The following is a 23,967-nucleotide window of genomic DNA, read 5'->3' as shown; positions in this document are numbered from 1 at the left end:
GATCTGGTTGAGGGGATGGGCTGGCCTGAGTCACGGTGGTTTAAATTTAATTTCTGGAGGACATCCTGTTTATTGTTAACCCAGCCCCATAATTTGGGAGAGTTAACCCTTTGGGGTCTGGCTGAAAACGAAGTGTCTTGGGCTGTGTCATCATCAGACGGGAAAAGGCTTGCTGTGGAACTGAAAGGGTGGTGGTGGGGGAGCTGTCAGTTTTTCAGACCTAAAGGGGAAAACGCTCAGTGGGGAGCTGGGTTCTCTGTCCCAGTCCCCATCAATTTTCCTAAGATTGGGAACTGGAGTTGCTGGCAGATGAACAAGTCCCCCAGTGCCACTCTGGAGGCCACACACACCTGGGTTCTGTGGGGAAGAAGTTGCAGAGGGACAAGCGAGAACCAGGAAGCAGGTCCAATCTCTGCCCCACTGGTTTTACCACTGAAAGAGTGAGTCTCTCTGAAACTCAGTTTCTTCTACTAGGAAGCCTGCTGGGCTAGCTGGCTCTCTTGCTTATCTACAAGGGAACTACACCCCAGGAATGTGAGGAGTGTGCAGAGGATCCTGAAGAACCCTGAGTGGCCTCAGAGTCTGGAACAATAGACCACAGGCAAGGAAGCTCGAGTTGGTGGCTGTCATCTGCAGGGTCATGGCCTCTGCAAACCTCACCTTAGAGTCACAGGCCTTTTAGAGCAGCATGGTATCAGAGTTTTTCCCACTTTAACCCACCCGTGCTGCAGGAAGGAAAAGTTCCTGAAAGACTCAATGATGGGCCCAGAGTCACTGCGTCACTTCACTGGGGTCCCTGCTTCTCTCTGCCACTCACAGTTCAGTGTCCTTCTCATGAACTGTTCTAGGTACTTGATGCTCAGTCTCAGAGTCTGTGGGATCAGTTGGGGCTGATAGCTAAGAGCCTACAAATGAAGGAGAGCCTTGTGGAACTGGGTGTTTTAGCACAAGGGAAACCATTTATACGCAGACAGAGCCAGGCTCCACTGTAGTTACTGTTGACAGTAATGAACAGACAGGATTTCATCAGACCATTATTTTTCAGCTTGCCAGCTCCAAACACATGTGCACCCGTTACAACACCTTTTAAATAAAATAGACTTTTATTCTAGATTTTCTGAAAAATTGTGAAGTATCATAATTACTGTGTCTCCTGTCCTGTTCTCTCTTATGAACATCTTATATTATTACGGTCCGTGAGTCATGATTAATGTCCCTGGAGTGACATATTAAAGTCTGCTTTATTCAGCCACCTTAGTCTCTGCCTAATGACCTTTGCAGAACCAGGATCCCATGCAGGTTAGCACACTACATTTACTCCTTAACTGCCTCTCGGTGTGACCATGTCAAGACTTCTCTTGGCTTTGAGGCCCCTTTTTTAAGGGGCCCTGGTCAGGCGTTTTATAGCTAGAATGCGTCCCCCATACTCCTTGGGATTTGGGGGCTGGAGAGATGGCTTGGTGGGTTAAGAGTACTGATTGCTCTTTCAGAGGACCAGAGTGCAGTTCCCATCACCCACGTGGGGCGGCTGGCTGCCACCTACAACTCCAGCTCGAGGGGATCTGAGGCCTTCCTCTGGCCCTGGCAGACACCCACACACACATGTGGCATACATTCACACAGACATAACATAAATAAATCTTAAAAAAGGGAGACAGTCATTCTCCTCACAGAGCTACTGCAGACATGATACACCCCTGCTGCGCCCAACTGAGCCACAGGCTGAGGAAGTTTGTGTTTCAAAGGCTCCTCACTGTGCCCCCCCCCTTTCCACTATGGAGCCACCATTTACTTTACTCCTCTGGTCTGACATTCATATCAGCATAGACTCGTGGGTATTTTATACTCAGGGTCACAATCCAATACTGCTTTACTCTGATACTAAGAACTGCTTCAGTCTGGCCACTGACAGCTTAGCAGTTAGTTTCTGTGGCCCTCTGACATATTCCCATCAGTGTGTGAGCACATGCCTGGGCTGTGTGGTACTTCCTTTAGCTATATGACACTCTGACATGTTCCCATCAGTGTGTGAGCACATGCCTGGGCTGTGTGGTACTTCCTTTAGCTATATGACACTCTGACATGTTCCCATCAGTGTGTGAGCACATGCCTGGGCTGTGTGGTACTTCCTTTAGCTATATGACGCTCTGACATATTCCCATCAGTGTGTGAGCACATGCCTGGGCTGTGTGGTACTTCCTTTAGCTATATGATGCTCTGACATGTTCCCATCAGTGTGTGAGCACATGCCTGGGCTGTGTGGTACTTCCTTTAGCTATATGACAGTCTGGCTCACCTTTCCTGCTCTAGGTCCTGTTTTGGAGGAGAAACTTCCATTCCAATGTGCCCCGATAATGTGACCTTGATTTTTCTTTGGTCTTCTTTCCTACATAGCCAACACATGTCTCTCTCTTAGTTATTCTGAGTCTATACTCCTTATTTCCTGTCCCAGACGGGGGGATTATGCTGTTGGATCATACCAAGAAATGGGTCCACAGCCACACCAACCAAATGGAGCTCTCCCACTTCTTAGCTTACTATGAGGAGCTCTTAAATCTACAGCTTTGCTTACTTAGAAAGCTTTCATTGAAAATTCAAGAAAGGGTGAGAGAGAAGGGAAGAAGATTCCCCTGCCAGCCATTATCTCTGTCTTAAAGATGACCAATATTTCAGTGGTGTTAAATAAATATATATATTTACATGGACTGACAGAAAAACAGGTGAGGCAAATAGCAAGTGCTGGCAGCCTCAGCCCTGGGTGTGAGGATGTGGTTACTGTTTTCCTCTTTGTGCCTGCTGTAATTCTTCAAATAAACCAAGGGGGGGAAAAAGAGCAACCAAACAACCAAACAACCAACCAACCAACCAAACAAACCAAAACCAACCCTTCAGTTTTTTCCTAATTACAAAAATAGCTCCTGATTAGTGTTAGAAACTTGGAAGACATGGAAAACACAAACGATGAAGAACACCTGAATGCATACACACCGCAAAGGCAAAAAGAAGCAGTGAGATGCTGAATTACCACATGGGTATGCATCTGCACACATATGTATATGTCTATACATGTTATGCAGTACTTCCTTTAACCGTATATGTATATATGTACATACGCATTGATATAACCTTTTAAAATAAAGGAAATATGTAACATGAATGTCTTCATATGTCAACACAGTCTTTAACCTCGTATTTAAAAACCATTACGTTAGTAGACAGAGTAATGGGCTTCACTGCAGCATCTTCGCGCATTTGTGGCATGACACTTCGGTCTTACTTGCTCACATCTCCCACTGTCCTTCCTCACCTAGCCTTGCTTCAGCTCTCCTGTTCCATGGATTCCAGCACTCACTTCCCTTAAGATCTTTTCTTCTTATGATCCCTTCTCTAATTCTGTGATACATACACAAGCACACACCCTTTCAGATTTAGCTTCTACACGGGGAAAACACACACATGGGATTTGTCTTTTGGAGACTGGCTTATTTTTGCTTAACATAATGACTTCCAGTTGCAACCCCACCCCCACCCCTTTTGCCTGCAAATGTCACGACTTCATTTTTCCTTATGGCTGCAAAAAATTCCTTTGCGTCTATGTCCCGCATTCTCATTATCCATTTGTTTGTTGACAGAATCATAGGCTGGCTACATTTCCTGGTTTTTGTGACTAGTACAGCTATTCACGTGGACTGCAGGTATCGATTTGGCACACTGACCCAAGAGAGGGATAGCGGCTCACATGCTGGTTCTGTTTTCAGTATGTTGAGGAGCCTTCATCCTCATTTCCACCGTGGTGGGACACATTTACACCCCCATCAGCAGAGAACACAGGTTCCCCTCCCCCACATTCTCACCAGCATTTATTATTATTCATTTTCATGCAATATGCCAATACGGTTTTCATCATCAGTTTTTGTTTTTAAAAATGTTATACATTTATTTATTGTGTATGTGTACACATGTGCATGCTCTGGTACCTGTGTGGAGGTCAGAGGACAACTTGCTGAAGTCAGTTCCCTTTCTACTGTGTGGGTCCCAGCGACTGAACTCAGGTTGTCAGGTATAGGAGCTAAGGGCCTTTGTCGCTGAGTCATGTCAGCAGAGCGGATTGTTTTAAGTCACAGTTTCTCTATGTTCCCAAGTATGAGCCTCTTGCCTCACCCTCTGGGGCTTTGATTACAGGCATATGTCACGACCATGGCCATAATTTCCTTCTGAATTTCAAAGGCATTACTTTTTTTTGTCTTCCAATGTCCCAGTATGAAGTCTCCATGAAGTCTGAAGCCACCTTGATTTCTACCCTTTTTTTTTTAAAGGTATTAATTTTCATTGACTTATTTTTACTTATTTATTTTTATTTTATTTGCATTGGTGCTTTTGCCTGCATGTATATATCTATGTGAAGGTGTCAGATCTTGGAGTTACAGATAGTTGTCAGCTGCCATGTGGGTGCTGGGAATTGAACCCCTGTCCTCTGGAAGAGCAGTCAGTGCTCTTAACCGCTGAGCCATCTCTCCAGCCCGATTTCTACCCTTTTCATGTGGTCCATTTTTCATTTTCTTTGTGCAAGTCCAAAGGATGGTAGGCTGTCTGGGTGTTTCATCAGTCTACCTCCTGGATCTGTTTCCATCCACTGTGCTGACTTCTCACTGCGAAGTTTCAGTCTGGGAATCTCCGATTTGATCAGGCTGACTCTGCTCGTGTCCTGTCTTCTGCCGCTGCTGATCCATCCCTCTAGGTCTCCGATTTCTCTGCTTTTCAACATTTTAAAAAATTTTATCTTGTTGTTTGGTTTGGTTTTGGTTTTTTGAGACAGGTTTTCTCTGTGTAACAGCCCTGGAACTCACTCTGTAGACCAGGCTGGCCCCAAACTCAGAGGTCTATCTACCTCTGCTTCCTGAGTGCTGGGATTAAAGGCGTGAGCCACTACATCTGGCTTAATTTTATCTTCTAATACTTGTAGAGAGGTTTTTTTTTTTTTTTTTTTTTTTTTTTTGCATTTCTGCTATCAGGTTTTTCTTAAATTTCATGACTTTAATCCCAATGAGATGGTTTTAATTTAGTACATTTTGCAAAGGAAGTTCAATAGTTAATAATGACTTTAAAAGCACCTGGTCACTCCACCTCAAAGCACTACAGGCTGAGGCTGAAGCCGGATTTTCCTTCTGTTCTATTTGCTTTGGATTTCAGGGCATGCCTTTCTGGGCTGCCCTCTGTGGTGCTGTTTTGATCCCCACTGTCTCCTCTCTGGGGAGCTGGGGAGCGTAAGGACAGCCTAACTTCCCTTCTCCCTTGGCAGTCTCTCTCTCTAGTCTTCACGTCTCTCTCTCTAGTCTTCACGTCTCTCTCTCTAGTCTTCACGTCTCTCTCTCTAGTCTTCACGTCTCTCTCTCTAGTCTTCACGTCTCTCTCTAGTCTTCACGTCTCTCTCTCTAGTCTTCACGTCTCTCTCTCTAGTCTTCACGTCTCTCTCTAGTCTTCACGTCTCTCTCTAGTCTTCACGTCTCTCTCTAGTCTTCACGTCTCTCTCTAGTCTTCACGTCTCTCTCTAGTCTTCACGTCTCTCTCTCTAGTCTTCACGTCTCTCTCTAGTCTTCACGTCTCTCTCTCTAGTCTTCACGTCTCTCTCTAGTCTTCACGTCTCTCTCTCTAGTCTTCACGTCTCTCTCTCTAGTCTTCACGTCTCTCTCTCTCTAGTCTTCACGTCTCTCTAGTCTTCACGTCTCTCTCTCTCTAGTCTTCACGTCTCTCTAGTCTTCACGTCTCTCTAGTCTTCACGTCTCTCTAGTCTTCACGTCTCTCTCTCTCTAGTCTTCACGTCTCTCTCTCTCTAGTCTTCACGTCTCTCTAGTCTTCACGTCTCTCTCTAGTCTTCACGTCTCTCTCTAGTCTTCACGTCTCTCTCTCTCTAGTCTTCACGTCTCTCTAGTCTTCACGTCTCTCTAGTCTTCACGTCTCTCTCTAGTCTTCACGTCTCTCTCTCTAGTCTTCACGTCTCTCTCTAGTCTTCACGTCTCTCTCTCTAGTCTTCATGTCTCTCTCTAGTCTTCACGTCTCTCTAGTCTTCACGTCTCTCTCTCTAGTCTTCACGTCTCTCTCTCTAGTCTTCACGTCTCTCTCTGTAGTCTTCACGTCTCTCTCTCTAGTCTTCACGTCTCTCTCTCTAGTCTTCACGTCTCTCTCTCTAGTCTTCACGTCTCTCTAGTCTTCACGTCTCTCTCTAGTCTTCACGTCTCTCTCTAGTCTTCACGTCTCTCTCTCTAGTCTTCACGTCTCTCTCTCTAGTCTTCACGTCTCTCTCTCTAGTCTTCACGTCTCTCTCTCTAGTCTTCACGTCTCTCTCTCTAGTCTTCACGTCTCTCTCTGTAGTCTTCACGTCTCTCTCTGTAGTCTTCACGTCTCTCTCTCTAGTCTTCACGTCTCTCTCTCTAGTCTTCACGTCTCTCTCTCTAGTCTTCACGTCTCTCTCTCTCTAGTCTTCACGTCTCTCTCTCTAGTCTTCACGTCTCTCTCTAGTCTTCACGTCTCTCTCTAGTCTTCACGTCTCTCTCTCTAGTCTTCACGTCTCTCTCTAGTCTTCACGTCTCTCTAGTCTTCACGTCTCTCTCTAGTCTTCACGTCTCTCTCTAGTCTTCACGTCTCTCTCTAGTCTTCATGTCTCTCTCTAGTCTTCACGTCTCTCTCTGTAGTCTTCACGTCTCTCTGTAGTCTTCACGTCTCTCTCTAGTCTTCACGTCTCTCTCTGTAGTCTTCACGTCTCTCTAGTCTTCACGTCTCTCTCTAGTCTTCACGTCTCTCTTTCTAGTCTTCACGTCTCTCTCTAGTCTTCACGTCTCTCTCTAGTCTTCACGTCTCTCTCTGTAGTCTTCACGTCTCTCTAGTCTTCACGTCTCTCTAGTCTTCACGTCTCTCTCTAGTCTTCACGTCTCTCTCTCTCTAGTCTTCACGTCTCTCTCTCTAGTCTTCACGTCTCTCTCTGTAGTCTTCACGTCTCTCTAGTCTTCACGTCTCTCTCTCTAGTCTTCACGTCTCTCTCTAGTCTTCACGTCTCTCTCTAGTCTTCACGTCTCTCTAGTCTTCACATCTCTCTCTAGTCTTCACGTCTCTCTAGTCTTCACGTCTCTCTCTAGTCTTCACGTCTCTCTCTAGTCTTCACATCTCTCTCTAGTCTTCACGTCTCTCTCTAGTCTTCACGTCTCTCTTTCTAGTCTTCACGTCTCTCTTTCTAGTCTTCACGTCTCTCTCTAGTCTTCACGTCTCTCTCTAGTCTTCACGTCTCTCTAGTCTTCACGTCTCTCTCTCTAGTCTTCACGTCTCTCTCTAGTCTTCACGTCTCTCTAGTCTTCACGTCTCTCTCTCTAGTCTTCACATCTCTCTCTAGTCTTCACGTCTCTCTCTCTAGTCTTCACGTCTCTCTTTCTAGTCTTCACGCATTGGCTTCAGTGCCCTCCCTGCATATGTGACTTGGGAACGAAGGAAAACTGAGGCACACAGGACGTTGGTTGATCATGTAACCAGTGGTTCTCAGCCTTCCTAATGCTGGGACCCTTTAATACATACAGTTCCTCATGGTGTGGTGACCCCAACCATACAATTATTTCATTGCAACTTCCTAACTGTAATTTCACTACTGCTATGAATCATAATGTAAACATCTGCTATGTAGGATATGTGATATCAAGAATAATCATGCAGCTTGATAGACCTCTGTATTTTTATTCCTACTGTTCTGACTGCATGGTCTTTGTCTTTTCACATGACAGTCCGTATCATTTTCTCAAAGGAAAATGAGAACTCAGTCTTTTCTCTAGTAGAGATCACTGAAATTTGTTTTCTACCTACTCACAATTTGGGAAGAAATCACATTTCCCTGCTAACTGGTAAAGCATAAGTATAAATTTTAAGATTGATGTAAGATTTAGGAAAATCTCATATTTCTTTTATAAGTAAACTAAGACTTCAGGGCACAGTTCAAGATTTCTTGTACAATGATTAATCTCAACTCTGAGTTAGTGACAGCAACATTTTGTCATTGATGTCCTTGTAGGTGACACATCATGAGTTCTGTTACCTTTGTTGTGTCTTTCACATTAAATCCACCAGAAATTCCTATGTGTTCATTTGAATTGCTCCTGTTCATTAAATGCATTCTCAAACAATTACCATTAATATTTAAAATCGATATTGTTCCCTTACTGATGACTAGTTTTGGGTACAAACTGAAAATACTTTGTTGTATTGTTTGACTTCCATTGATGTAATTGCTCACCTTAACCTTTATCATTTTAAAATCCAATTTCCTCTCATTTTTTGTAATGCTGGGAATCGAACCCAAGCCTACCAGGCAAGCATTCTACCAGTGAGCTATGATCCTCAGTTTCTCCTTTAATTTAAAAATAAATTTAAAGGTGATTTCAAAGATATTTATTGTATACTTCTAAGCCAGAGCTAGTCATTTCTCATTTGTTTTATTAAAAATATCGCCGGGGCAGTGGTGGTGCACATCTCCCAGCACTCGGGAGGCAGAGCCAGGTGGATCTCTGTGAGTTCAAGGCCAGCCTGGTCTACAGAGCGAGATCCAGGACAGGCACCAAAGCTACACAGAGAAACCCTGTCTCAAAAGTGTCCCAAACTGCCTTTATAAATGGTGGGAAAAACACTATAATCTCAACTCACCCCTCAGTCCCACCCTGAGAAAGGCACAGACATGCCAAAGCTGAGTGGCATGAAGGGTAATCGTAAAAAAAAGAGAAGTCAGAAGTTTAAAAAAACAATAAAAATTAATTATGGTAGAAATGCTTTCAGTTTAGAAAAACAGGACCACATGACCACAAGTGCAGAGCTCCTCCTAGAGGGGCTGGACAAAGTTCATGCAAGTGAGGTTTCCTGAAGTGAGGTTTTGTTAGTTACAGAGTAAAGCCACCTCTATGTCCCCTAGTGTAGCGCTCTCTGTGGGAGGCGGAGCTTTCATCCTTCTGTCAGGACAGAGTAGTGGAAAGGAGGAAGATGGCTGGACTCTACATTTCATCCAATCCTGGCCTTGAGCCCAGCTTCACCCCACTCTGGAGGTGTTTAGAGCGACCAGGTCCCGAGCTGCTGGGGTTCTGGAATGGAGAGTGGCATGGTTCTTGGTATTGCCCAATGCCAGTTTCAGGTTCTTCCTCCCACACAGGTGGGTGTGAGGTAGTATTTCCTTGTGGCTTTGCTTTACATCTCCCTCAAGATGCCAGACATCTTTGTGTGTTCACTGACTAATATGTACCACTGGAGAAACACGGGGCTTTCTTTCGTTCTGTTGAGTTGTGAGAAGCCTATTTACACTCTGGGTCTAAGTTCCTAATCAGATACATGACTTTTCCTCTCATCTATGGATTTCTTTTTTTCAAAAAAGTAACTGAGTAAATGTTTTCAAGTATTAAAGTTTAAACTTTTGACAAGTTCAATTTACCTGACTTTTTTCTTCTTCTGATGTTGATGCTTCTTTGGCGTCCTGTCTAAGAATCTATGCCAAAGTCAGTACTGTATGGATTAATCCCTATGTTTTCTTCTGAGAGTTTTATAGTTGGGTTCTCACATTATAGGTCTTTGATCAATTTTGAATTAATTTTTGTATATGCTGTGGTGCAGCTCATTGCTCTGCAAACGCTGTCTTTTATCTCAGCAGTTTGTTGAGAAGCCTGATCTTTGGGTTGTCTTGACACGTTTGAGAAATGCCAACTGGTCACAAACGCAAAGGTATATTCTGGACCCTCCGTTTCACTCCATTAGCCTGCATGCCGGGCGCGCCCATCTTCCAGCAGCTCTGGAGTAAGCTCTGGAGCTGGGAGCCTTCCACCTTTACTCTCCTCAGGGGTAGTTTGATTATTCTGTGTCCCCTTTCTTTCCACATGCATTTTAGTGGTTTATTTTTCACTCTTAAATCTTGTATCCATTTAGAATTTATTTTAAGTGTGTGACTGGACAGTTGCTGTAACAGGGATTAAAATTTATCTTTTTTACAAAGCTGGGTATGCTGGCACACACTTAACAATTTATAACCCCAGAGATGGAGGCAGGCAGAGCCCTGGGGCTTGCTGGCCAATCCGCTCAGCTTACTTGGAGTTCCAGGCCGGAGAGAAGACAAGACGCACAGCACCTGGAGACAACAGCTGGGGTTGTTTCTGGCCCTGACACACTTTCAAACATGTACTATATAATCTTTTTTTGGCATGTGTTGCTATGATTTTTTTCAGATAGGTTCTTACTCTGTAGCCCACAACAGCTTGGAACTCATTCCATAGCACAAGCTGACATTACATTCACAGCAATCCTCCTGCTTCAGCCTCCTAAGTGCTGGGATTACAGGCATGCACCAGCATGCATGACTTAAAAATGTCTTTGAAAAAAATCAGACATTGGTGTTAAATCTTTCTGCTGTTCCATATCACAGACAAATAACATGGACTTAACTATTTAGGATTACAAAAACCTCAACATCAAGTAAAAGTGATTCCTTCTCATTGCACATCTTTCCCAGGTAATATTTAGAGCATTTTTGTTTTATTATTCAAGATGAATCATCTGCTATGTCCTCCCTCCACACTAAAACCCTATAAATACATTGAGTATCATCAGAAATGCATCGCACTCCTAGGACTGAAGTGGTGAAGGACCCACACCCACAGACACAGGAGTTTACACTCAGGGAGCAACAGTTCCATCTGCTCATTCAAATCTTTTTTTTTTTTTTTTTAATTTCTCAAGACAGGGTTTCTCTGTGTAACAGTCATGGCTGTCCTAGAACTCACTCTATAGACCAGACTGGCCTGGAACTCACAGAGATCCACATGTCTCTGCCTCCTAAGCACTGGGATTAAAGGTCTGCCAAGGGCCGGCTTCATTCAAGTCTTTTTATTATGCCCCTCAGCCTTAAGACTTCATTCTTTGCTTCTTTTCCTTTCTTCTCTTTCTCTGTCTCCCCTCCCCTCCCTTTCTTTCTTGAATAGGGCTTTTACATTTATTTCATTGGCCATTAAGAGCCCAAAGTAGTATTTAAATGTGAAACTTCTAGCTCTATATGTCTTAGATAGGTTTCATGGTGGTTAATGTTCCCTGCCCCCAGGGAAATGGGAGTCTTTTTCATTTTATCTTGCTCGATAATTTATCTTGCAATCACTCACCATACCCACATACTTAACATATAGCCTAAGAAATTCAACTTTGGGGCTAGAGAGATGGCTCAGAGGTTAAGAGCACTGACTGCTCTTCCAGAGGTCCTGAGTTCAATTCCCAGCAACCACATGGTGCCTCACAACCATTTGTAATGAGATCTGGTGCCCTCTTCTGGCCTGCAGTCATACATGCTGCATACATAATAAATAAATCTTAAAAAAAAAAAAAAAAGAAATGCATTTATTTAAAAAAAAAATAAAGAAATTCAACTGTGGAAGGGGAAACTACGTTTTCCAAATAGATACAGGAAAATAATGATAAATGTTCCCTTTCTTTACCAATACTTATACCTACTTCTTGTCTAGTGATTGTGTTAGCTAGAAGTGGCTTTTTTTTTTTTTTGTAAGAATAAGATGGTTTTACATTTGATCTTTCACTATGAAATATGAAGGGAGCCACTGACTTCAGCCAGAAAGCCTGCAGAGGAAAGAAATCGTTTTCTGTTGCTAGATTACTAGAAGGCACAAAGATTGCATTTTTGGCAAGCCAATGTCTTGGCAGCATGCATCTGAGTGAGCAGTTTACTCTCCTAAGATGTACCACTGTAATAAAATGATCAATCTGGTTCCGAATACTGAACCATCCTGTCATTACTGAAGTGTTATGCTTGGTAAAGGGCACAGGCTAATTAACCTCCATGTGTCTATAACTTGCTTTCCAATCATGACACATAGCTTATCAAAGACAGGGACTGAATGCTTTTTTCATTGCAGCCCTGGCAGGGGCTATTTTAGGCATAGTGCAATGGTCTCAGCCTTTTGGTGAATGTTTAATGCATCATTATTAAGGGTCACCTTTTGTGCCAAGTGCTATGCTAGGTTCTGGGGACATCAGGATGAATAAGGAAAACCCATGCCATGACCTCACGGAGCTTTTATTTCATCCCACAGTGATGAATGATTAAATGAGTGAGCAAAAGGAATGCACGGTCCCAAGCTTGGGTCCTGCGAAATACTACATTGTGATTTAGGGTTCCTGAAAAACACACAAACCACCCCTCGGCTGACACAAGCACTCTTAGACAAGGATCTATAAACAACCAAACAGGGAACAGCCTTTGGGCTTCCAATCTGATGTGGGATCAAACTAAATGGAAAAGGTATGACACTAGCCAGTGACAGACCAGAGTTGGCCTTTGGCCTCAGAAGCAAGGCCTGGAGAAGTTTCCAGAGCCTGAGTCAAGTGTATATATGTATATATTATTATTATTTTATGTGTATGAGTGTTATGCCTGCATGTATGCATGTATACCATGTGCCTGCAGAAGCCAGAAGAAGGTATCAGATCCCTGGAAGTGGAGTCACAGATTGTGGTCAGGCACCATTTAAGTGCTGGGAATTGAACTCAGGTCCTCTGCAAGAGCAGCAACTGCTCTTAACCACTGAGCCATCTCTCCAGTCCCCCAGGCAAGGTATTCTAAAGAGCTTTTGAGGATACTACAAAGGGAGAGGAGTCTCCTAGGTTATTGGATATATAACCCCATTGTGCCCAGGAAAAGGCTAGAAACGGGGGGGGGGGGCAGATGGGCTGCCCCTGGCACTGACACGGGGCACACTCCCAATGCACAGTGGGAGATGACAAGGAGGGACAGAAGAGACTCTAGCCCAGCCACTGCCTCTACCAGCCACTGTGCCAGGCTCTCTGCCTCTCCATCCCCATGGCACAGTCGGGCTAGGAGAAGCAGCTGCTCTCGGGGGTGGTGGCATGCATGGGTGACAGCCAGGGTGCAGCTGGGCCACAGGAGGCTTGTGCTCTCAAGGACAAGATGGCCAATGGGGTTTCTTCCTCTTGGCCCAGTTTTCTTGCTGGACCAGTGGGGCAAGCAGTAGCCCAGAGAGAAAGTAAGGCTTGCTCCCTAGAGAATCTATCTCTGTGTTCTGGGAGAAATCAAGAGGTTTGTGGTTCTCTCTGGAATGGGAGTCACTCCTCAGCTCTGCTGGCACCCTATAAACACAAGCACCAGAGGCCAGGGGAAGGGATATTTTGGTCTCACTAACAAAATGGAGAAAATAGTCCTCAACCTCTCACATGCCTCACCTCAGAAAGAAAACAAAAAACAAACAAACAACAACAACAAAAAAAAAAAACCAGGTTCTGTGTGTGTACAGAGGGAAAGGACTCCTCTTCTTCTTCTTCTTCTTTTTTTTTTTTCACAATAAAGAAAAGTCAACAGGATGTTCTCCAAAGCTACAAATATACTTCTTCCAAACAGTAAATATCTCTATTAGCAGCATGATGCCAGTTGGCTAATTCTGTCTGTCTCGGTGAAACCTTCCAAAAAAGTTCCTGCTCTTGTGTAACAACATCTATTTACAAAACGGCTCTTTTGCATTCTCCATTTGGTAGGTTACTCAATCTTTGGTTTCCTCACCCGCCTCTACTGCAGGGGCAGGCAGAGACAACAGGCTGACCCAGATGGTGGCTGGGTGGGGATCCCCTGGGTCACCCCAGCACATCACTCAATTCCTGCCTTCTTGGGAGCATCCCCTGTGCTCATCATATGCAAGCTGGGAGTTCAAACCTTCATGCACTCTCTTGGCTTCCCCTGGCTTTCCAAAATTTGTTTCTAGTAAATGGGAATCTAGGCTTGTGGGTGGAGAGAACGATTCAGGCTTACCCATGCTGTACCTTTTGATATGACCAGCTGGGCAAGAGACACACGGACACACAGAGCTGGGGGTGGGGGTGAGAAGAGAGGAGCAGTGAGCAGGAGTGGGCGGTGGTTGATAGTGGCTGAAACCCTGGCTCCCCAGGGAGTGGTCTGGGCCTGAGTCACTGTCTCAGTGAGAGAGGAAGGTGGGCGTGAGGCAGCAGCTTCTCCAGGCCCTGTCCCTGTTCCCAGCCTTTAGAGAGTCCTGGAGTCCTGCCTGCTCTGGTTTGAGGCCCACAAGGCCACCATCACCACCTTAACAATCAGAAAAGTAGAGGCTCAGGGCCTGGGTCAAGGCCAGGCAGGGCTTATCAAGTCATGCGGCACTGTTAGAACAGGTGCTCAGTGGATCTGTCTTTTCTAGTTGCTCTGCTGAAGGCCAGAGAAAGGTCAGCCTGAGAAAGGGCAGGGCAGTCTCCCTCAGAGGGTAACAACCTGGGCTAAAATCCTCCACCTCAGTGCCTATATGACCTTGATATGCTTGACACGAATTAGCTGCATCCCAAACTAGAGGACGTGGGACAGGACCCCTGGCCTGCTAGTCATTTGAAGAGGGTGTGTGCACAATTCAAAATAAAAGCCATGACTGTGACTTGGCTGACTTGTAAGTGGGACCAGGACAATCCAGTAGCTCAGCTGTGATCCCCGCTTCCCGGTGCTCCCCAAGCTGCCCACTGAAGAGGAGACAGAATGAGTCACATGGTGTTAGATCATGTAAGCAAGGACGCCACCTCATTAAAGTGAGCATTTATTAAGCATCTACTGTAGCCAGATTCTAGGTGCTTCTGATACAGCAACTTACAGGAAGCGCTCTGTTCCTGTGCTTCACAGGGGCAGTACTGGAGGAGGCCTGGCATCAGAATACTGGGGTTCAAATCCTGGCGGTGCCCAGCAGCTATGACATTCACACAAGTCACTTCAACTTCCTCAGTTCCCCTAACTATAAAATAGGGCAAGCATCTACTTATCCCACAAGGCTGCTGAGGGAGCTAAGTGAGTTTAATGCCTGAAACAGCTCCTGACATGTAGCCAGTGGTGTGGAGACATTTGCTGGGGTGGTGGTGGCTGAGCTACTGTGGTGAAGATCCAACTGAGGCCTAGAGGGAGGGCTGCACAAAGTGACAGAAACAAAAACACCCAGGGAGGGGTCAGAAAGCTGGAAATTGTGTGTTGTTCTTGAGGCAAGCAGCTGTCCTGTAGCAGACTGTACCACAACCAGGGCCAAGGTATCCCTCGGCCTAGCCCAGTGTGGGGGGACTTCTCCTTAAACAGTGTGGGAGGATTTGTGCTAGCGGTCTAAGAAGCTGACACATGCTTGAAGGCCAAGAAAAGAGAAGACAGAAAATTCAAGGTGTTTGGTGACGGTGCTCTAAGGAACTTGGAGTGTTTGACAGACAGGCCATTATCTCCTCTCATTCTAATTGGTAAGACACGAGGGTAGGAAAGGGAGGGTGCCCAACTGTCCAGACACGCTGGAGCTCCCCCAGGATCCTGCCTCACTGCTGTCTTTTTTGTTACCCTGGAGTAATCACTATTCTGAATCCAGGATTTCTTACCTCCTTTCTCACATTTTAACTACATGTGTCCATAAGCAAAACCTAGTATCATTTTCTTGGTCTAAACTTTATGGAAATAGCAAATGCCATTTAGATGCCAGCTTTTACACTCAGTGGTATACACTTCTGAGACTCATCCATGCTCTTTTTTTTTTTTTTTTTCCGGAGCTGAGGACTGAACCCAGGGCCTTGTGCTTGCTAGGCAAGCACTCTACCACTGAGCTAAATCCCCAACCCCATTCATCCATGTTCTTATATAGACTTATACCTTGCTCTCAATCTGTATCCCAGACTGGCTTCAAACTCATGATGCTCCTGCCTCAGCATTCCAAGTGCTGGGATTACACACGTGTGCCACTGTGCCTGGCTACCTGGCTCATGTAACATACCACTTCACTATGTACATGTATTACAGTTGCTGGACCTCTATCTACAGTGACAAAGCTGGCTTCTGGCATATGTGTCATCTGGGGTTCAGGCTGCTGTGGCTCCTCCCATTGTAGTGGGAACCAGAGTCCAATTTACCCCTCCAGCCCCCAACTCCCAAGTGAGTTCCCTCTACTCCTCTCCCTCAGATCCTTTTTGCCCCCCTGAAGGCTGTGAGATGGCACGGGTGGTCGAATCTGTTTGCCTGGAATCTGGCAAGGCCGAGCATTTCCATAGGCTCCCTTTTCTTTCTCGGGATTTCTCCTCTCTTCTCTTTCCCCTTCCCTTCCTCTCTCCCCCTCCTTCCTCTGTCTCTGTCTCTTTTTTGGTTTTGGGGATTGAACTGAGAGCCTTTGGCATGCTGAGCAAGTGCTCTACCACTAATTTACATCCCCAGCCTACTCCCTTCAAGAATGTTATTTTTAGTCAAGGTCTTATAAGCAAGCAAAACCAGCCAAATAAACACCTATATTTAGGTTGCTGAAGTCACCAGTGCTAGTTTGTAGTCTGAATATTTGTGACCATATTCCTGCACAGTTTATTTTTCAAACTGGAATCCATGGAAAAACCTATCAAATTTCTTTCTGGGGTGCTTGGTTCCAGGGCACACAGATCAATTTATGTTTATGTTTCTAATCCAGGGCATGCAGATCAAACTATGTATGTTTCACAACATATACACATACACACTATATATATGTATATGTGTGTATATATATACATATACATACACACACATATATATAAAGTAGCCACAAAAATCAATGGAGATGACTCATTCTTTAAAACATGAAAGAGAAAATAACAGAAGATGTTGGAATATATATATGTATATATATATATACACATATATACACACACACATATATATATCACATATATATATATATTATGTGAAACTTTTATTGCTCACGAACGTGTGTGCACACATGTGTGCATGTGTGAGAATGTGTGTGTTTATGTGTGTATGTGTGTGTGTGTGTGTGTGTGTGTGTGTGTGTGTGTATGAGAGAGAGGGGGGGGGTCAAAGATATTTCTAGGGCGCAGGCGATGGCTCAGTTGGTTAAGTATTTGCTCTGCAAGCATGTGGACCTGAGCTTAAATCCCAGCACACATGTAAAAGGTCAGGTAAGGTGGCCAGTGCCTGGGATGCAGTGCAATGCAGACAGGTGGAGGTGCTGGCCAGTCAGCCTTGCCCTAGCAGGGACTGCCAGGCCAGTGAGAGTTTTTGTCTCAAAGAACAAGGTGAGGGGCACCTGAGGAACAACATACAAGAGTGACCTCTGGCCAACACACACACACACACACACACACTCTATACACATATGGAGTGTGTGTGTGTGTGTGTGTGTTTCTAGCTATAAATATAAAATTGTTGGGAAGATATCACACAAGAAGCCTTTCAAGACTTCATTCTTTCTCATTTCTGAGCTATCCTGCAGGCCATAGCCACAATAATAGGAATCACTGCTTTCACTCTCCTACCTCCCTGCTTAAAAGCCTTCCATTTTCCAAAGGCCAGGCTCAATTTCAATTCCTCAGCAGGGCACAAGAGGAGTACAAGAAGTGACTCCAAACTAGAGTGCCAATTCCCACCAGGGAAGCCTCTGACCAGCCACTCTTTACTGTATTGGCCTCCCTCCTGACAGTCGCTACCAAATACTCCCCCATGCACCCTCGCCAACCACCTTTCCCACACTCTTCACCTGGATCTGTTTTTCAGGTCCCCATGGAAACAGTAGGCACTTGCTAGGTCAAAGTTCAATTAAAATCTGCTTGGAATCGCTCTTGACATCATCCTGACGTGTGCTCGCTAGTACTTTCCAGGCACTCATTAAAGGGAAGTATTGACTCTTACAGCCTTCCAAATGTCCCTCAACATTTAGCACCCTTGTATACTGTCAATGTTTACCAGCATTTAATCAACACATATCGGTTGAGTACCATCTGCATGTATCACACTACATAGCTCCATAAACCCATCAGAACTTACACAGGTCTTAGGAGGGCAAGGCATTTACTGACACCTAACCTCCCAGACACAGCCTGTGGAACGTCAGTTGTTCCCCTTCCAAACACTGCAGACTGAGTCTGAGGACTAGCAGTATCTGAGAGGAAGGTGGATGATAGAAGCCTGAATGTCCTTCTGCACACACTCTTCATGCTTACCAGAAGATTCCTGTGGGAGAGTATCTTCTGGGATTATCTATTCCACGTTACAGAGGGAGAAAACAAACCTGGAAAGGCTGACCAGCCACCCTGTGAGCAGCAAAACCTGGACTTGAACACAGTACTCAACTCCCTAGTCCAACTTACCTCTACACTTTGAATTTCCTTCCTTCTCAAATGACTAGACACCTTCAGCATCCCTCCGCTCTCAGCTCTCATCAGCTAAACCTCAGATTATCGAGATACGTAGATCTAGGGAAAGCTACAGTTCCTGGAGACAATTGATTAAAGTCACTATATTTGTTTGTTTTGGATACCGGGTCTCACTATGTATTCCTAATTGGCTTGGAACTTACAATGCTGACCAGACTGGCCTCAAACTCACAAAGATCCACCTGCCTCTGCTTCCCTTGTGCTTGGATTAAAGGTGTATGCCACCACACCTGGTAACTACTCTTAATTGTACTTAATTTTCTCTCTGTGCCATACTGAACACACTTATGCAGAAACTGGTGGAGCAGGGATAGGGAAGAAGTGGGGGCTGGCATTTGATTTGGAGCCAAGAAGGGAGTTAGTGCTCTGAGAGGCAAATATCCAATGCTTTCTTCCTAATAGGCAGATCACTGGTCATAAAAGCCTTGATGGGAAGCTAATGGGTGGGTGGGTGGTAGTGCAGGTACTCACTAAATAAACAGGGGGTAGGCAGGCTGCCTGCACAGAGGAAGCAGAAAACAAAGACCTCTTACTCTTCACGCAAAGTCCACAGTATGCAAAGGGCATCAATATTAGACATTTCTCACTGTGACATTTTGAAAGTACAGCCTAGCCCAGAACAATGGATACCCTTTGGGCACCACGGACCATGGTAGCCTTAGGCCTTATTTAACGATGCTTGGCATAGTCCATGTACTTGGTGAACTTGACCTTGGGCATCAGCCTCCCATGATGGCTCTACGTCACTCTGGTCTCTTCCCCTAGCGAAAATTCCAGTCCCAGATGAATGGAAGGATTCATTGTGGGAGCAGGAAAACCACGCTAGAAGTGAATCAGAAGGACCCAACCCTCGCTCCTTTGCCAGCCATTGAGCTGGGAACTGAGTGTGATTGTGTACCCAGGCGCTGGTGTGGGTCTCCTCTCTGGGAGAGAGGGTCAGGGTCCACGCAAGAGATGACGTAGAAGCCCTCTAAACAGGAAGAGAAAAGAATCTCAGCGTTCAGGGACAAAGCCACCCTTTTGGTCGTGACCCTCAATCTGAGGAGGTACTAAGATATGCCCGTACTGGTAAAAACCTCAGCTCCTGTTAGTTGCTGCCAATTTTAATTCTCTCCAACCTGATGGGCTTCAGGAAATGGGTCGCTAGTTTTTCAGAAAAAGAAACATTCTGAAAGACAGATGAAAACAACTTGTGCCAGCTCATCCAGAGAATCCATACCTCTGTTGTACTCTCTTCCCAATTAGTAAAGAGGAAGAAAAAAAAAAAAAACATTCCATTTTTTAAAAGTATAAATGCTAGTCTAAACAAAAAAAGCACATGTATTTTCTGCTTTCTACTTCAAAAAAAAAAAAAAAGCAAGAGAGATTTAAAGATTCAAGGTGTACAACACAAGACGAGTTCATAAGGCTGGGAGACCCAGACTGAGGTTTCCAAGAAGCAGTTCCTTTAGGAGAGGGAATTGCGAAAGCACCACCTGCCCTGTCAGGAGCTAAGCTATAAAAAGATGGGGAAGTTAGCTTTTGGGGGTTCCGGCCCTTTGTTGAGTTCTTGGAAGGAAAGGTTGAGGGGAACTGAACAGGGAAACTGGGGCTTATCAGAGCATCGTGGGGGTGTCCCTTCACTGCTTCTCCAGCTGCCTGACATCTGGCCACAAGTTAATCTCAGTCCGAGAAGCTGGTGGAGGGGCAGAAATGGTTTAGACCATACATGAGAGAGCTACCCCTGACATTGACTGACATGAGCTGCTTGTGGCCAAAGCTTGGTCTCCACTGGTGGTCAAGCGTGAAAGCCTTCCCAGAGGGTGACAAGCTAATTTCATTCCTTCATAGCTGACCACCATGTACTTATTTTGCGTAACAGGCTAGGAACTCTGAGCAAGGATGGCCCCTATATTAATAGACCTTGGGCTCTAAAGAGGGCTGGTTCATCTGGTACCTCTCTGGGAGCCAATATATTCACACAAATGCATTATAAACAGCTGGAGTTTGTGAGGCGGGGTACTGTGGGCATACAGGCTCTTGGGCCTAACAGTAAAGTCCTTGACATGGACAGCCTTTAAAGAAGCCCTGGGAAGGCAGAAAATTCATAGCTTTTTTCTTGTGAACATAAAAAAAAAAAAAAATTCAGAGCAATGAATAAATAAGGCTTTGGGGAAAAGCGAACCTTCCACAACAAGCTAAACACAAACATTAGGAAGTGTCCACCGTGAGCTCCTCACCACTTGCAACTGCGACACTCCAGCTCTAGGGCTTCTTGGTTTGACGAATCCCCTAAAATTTGAGCAAACTATGTCTATTTTAGAGGGCGGGCATTGGTTCATAGCCCTGGAAAGAGTCAAACGGTCCAGTCACACATTAAAAGGGTGTGTGCGGTGTGACTCTGGCCCCTTCCATGTGAGAATCAACTTTTAAATTTTTAAAAACAATTTTGTCTTTTGAGGACTGTCTGGGTGGTACTATTTCAGTTGTCTGAAAGCAGATGGATTTTTTGAACAGAGAACTGTGCCTAGACTGCCTCAGTGAGGGACACAGCTCCGGAGCGGACGGGCGCGGCGGAGAGATGCCCACGACAGCGAAGGAAGACACTGACTCCACCTCAATGGATACTTGAGAGAAGAGGGAAGAGAGAGTCCTCACACCAAGGAGCTGGAAAGACACGAGTTGGGAGAGAGAGCAGGCAACAGGAGCAGGAGGAGCAGGGTCCCAGGCTAGGGGATCCTCCAGCCAGCCTGCCTTCCCGGGAGTCCGGCCGAGAGATGGAGCCTCCGGGAGGCACCGAGGAGGTTCCCGGAACCACTAAGGAGCGGGGCTGTCGGGCTGCCCTTGGCTCCAGCCGACGCCACCCGGCCTCACTCACCAGCTCATGGTCCCAAACCCACGCCTGCTACCGGGGTCCTCTGCAGAAAGTTGGTTCTCGAGGATCACTTCCGGATTCGGTCAGTCTCCAGGAAGTGATGCAGGACCCGCCCCCTCTACCCGGAAGGGGCGGGAAGGAGGCGGGTCTACGCGTTAACTCTTTGTTCGCTTGCTGTTTGAGGAGGAGTTTCCTTTGCAAGATCGGGCAGTGAGGCTGTCTACACAGAGCCCTTCACGGGCTAGTCACCGCAGTTTCTCTGTCTGATATGGGGACAGAAGTAGCAACTGTCGTGGGGAAGGAGCTAGAGGAGACGCAGTGGAAGAGAAGCTTGGGTTTACTCTATACTATAAATATCTATAAAATACTGCATGTCTCACATGCATCACCTGTAACAACAGGAGGGTGTCCCGTGTCGTTCCCCCCCCCCCACACTCCGCCTTTCAAAGTGGTTTAGGGCTCAAATGGAAGCAGAGTAGGTGCTTTTCAGGGTAGAATATTCTGTGCAGCTATTCAAGAGGGAAGAGAGCATCGGTGTGATGACATGTACCTGGAATCACAACACTCTGGAGGTTGTGGCAGAGGGGAGTCATAAGTTCGAGGCTAGTCTTGGCTATGTAGCAAATGCAAGGCCTATCTGGACTTCATAATCAGTCCCTGTCTCAAGACAAAACAATACACCAAAACCCACCAAACAAAACAACAACAACAAAAGAGGAGGGTGTATGGAGAACTGCAACAATGTTAGAAAAGACCCCAAATTCTATTTCTTCATTTAACAAAAATGTGCCAGTTACGGTGCTAACCTGGGGGATACAACCTTGCAAAAGGAGTATAGATCTTGTCCCTATGCCCTTGCAGAGCTACTGTCTTTTGGAAAGAGAAGAGGAGGAGGAGGAGGAGGAGGAGGAGGAGGAGGAGGAGGAGGAGGGGGAGGAACAAGATAGCTAGAACAAGGTGCTGGGCAGCCTGTTAGGGGGCTCTGGGCCTTGTTCTTTTAGAAGAATAAGAGCTAGGCAAACAGCTGATTTGTCTTTGGCCTCAGAATTCAGAGCCTCACTGTATCACAAACTGCCTGGAGTTCTGCACTGAACTGAGTTTCTCTGCCCAAGTTCCTGTTTTAGAAGAGAGAAAAGAAAGCAGTGAGAACCATTGCCTAATCCTACCCCCTGACCTTCTCTCTAGGGAATTCTCTTTCTTCAAATGGACCTTAATGGTTGTAGGCACAGCCTGGGGAGTAGCTAAGCCCCTGTGACCTACAGCAAAAGGTATATGCAATATGTCTCAAATTCCTAGGGCACAGAGCCTCAGGGTTGGAGGAACAAGGGATGGTTCATAGTTTAGTTTAAAAATCTTTCCAGTGGGAGGTGGGTCCCCAAAGACAACACACAGATCAGCTCCATCACCATACTATTTTTCAGGAAACAAGCAAACATGAGTACAGGAGCAGTCTTGAAGAGAAGACCCAGAATCCTTGAAGAGCAGCTCAGGCAGAGAGCTTAGGCAGGGAGTCTTGGTACTTATTGCTTTTTGTACAGGGGAGATGAATGGAAGGGGTTAGTAAGTTTATGAGTCTCTTGATGTTCCAGAACCTATGGATGGTTCAACCCCATTTTTTCCCTTCCCCATACTTGACCTCCCTCAGACATTGTCCATCGTGATAAATATTTTCAAAAATTTTAGCCTAGGCCACTGCTGTATACCAAGGAAAGTTTGTTTAGGGGCTGTGGGTTGGAGTAGCAGACACATTTTGCAGGATAAGAATGGATGAGATGTGGACTAAGAGTCAGAAGAATTTAGGGCTCTATTTCCCTCTTTGGCAATATGACCCATTTCACAAAAGTCACATCAGTTCCCTGGCCGTTGGGAGGGGTAGATGGGTAACACTGCTGACATCTCCCTCAGTTGATTCCCAAGTTCACTATTACATTGATTCTAGAGCAGTGTGGTTCTCAACCTTCCTAATGCTGTGGCCCTTTAATACAGTTCCTCATATAACAATAATTTTGCTACTGTTATGAATCATAACATAAATATCTGATAGACAGGATATACAACCCCTATGAAAGGATCATTTGAACCCTCCCAACAGGGTTGTGACCCACAGGTTGAGAACCACTGTTTCTAGAGGTTCTTGGGAAATAGGACAGAGGAGACAGGATCTGAATAGAGAGGCAAGCCCAGAGAAATGAGCAGGTCTGAGCAATCATTGATGTCTGAGAATGAAGCTAAATATGAATCTTCTAGGAGAAACAGATTCAGCTCATGGCCTAACTGGGGCTGTTTTTTTGCCATCCACCTCAGACTTTTAACATAATCAGCAAGACCTTCTAGGTTACTGGGGATAATGCTGGCTTCCTAGGGTCTATCTAGAAAGTGTCTGGAAGTCTCTGAACTTAACACATGGCCTTCCTTCCTCTCAGGAGGCAGGGCTGAGGGTGGACAGTCATCCTGTCCTCTTCCTGCTCTGCACATCTTGAAGCTTCCCTCTGTGAACTTGCCTGTGAATGGCACTCGCCTCTGGGTAGCTGTGCACACGAATGCATGCATACATCTCACTGTTGAGGAAAAGTTGGCCTGCAGGATTAGAACCTATGACTTGCCTTTCTATAACTGGAGGACATTGCAATACAGGTTGATCCTGCCTCTCCAGAGGAGGGTTGGGAAGGAGCAGAGTGGGTTTATAAGTAGACACTGAAGTGGAGGCACTTCAGATAGAGGTGATGCTCCTGATTGCAAGCCTTGTAAATATTGCTTCTTCCCCAGATGTCAGGTGGCAGAGGTCTATTTCATCAATAAAGCTAGAGAAGAACTGATTTATTATTTCCTCGACCTCTCCCTGGAGTCTTTAACTCAGAATATACAAATGCTGTCTATGGGGCCTTGTC

The 23,967-nt window shown here is 45.5% G+C and overlaps 1 protein-coding gene across 1 annotated transcript in view; it reads right to left on the bottom strand.

Annotated features, from left to right (window-relative positions):
- Bin3 (bridging integrator 3) overlaps positions 1–21,182 on the bottom strand; it is a 40,686-nt gene extending 19,504 nt beyond the window's left edge. The window contains exon 1 of the mRNA XM_036199231.1: positions 21,083–21,182. Within this exon, the coding sequence (XP_036055124.1) occupies positions 21,083–21,090 (8 nt within the window). The 5' untranslated portion in view covers positions 21,091–21,182. The remainder of the gene's footprint in view (positions 1–21,082) is intronic.
- Between the last annotated feature and the right edge of the window lie 2,785 nt (positions 21,183–23,967).

Source organism: Onychomys torridus, chromosome 9, assembly GCF_903995425.1.
Source record: "Onychomys torridus chromosome 9, mOncTor1.1, whole genome shotgun sequence".
Classification (NCBI taxonomy): Eukaryota; Metazoa; Chordata; class Mammalia; order Rodentia; family Cricetidae; genus Onychomys; species Onychomys torridus.
Note: the sequence above shows the minus strand (reverse complement) of the source record. Positions and strands in the feature narration are given on the sequence as shown.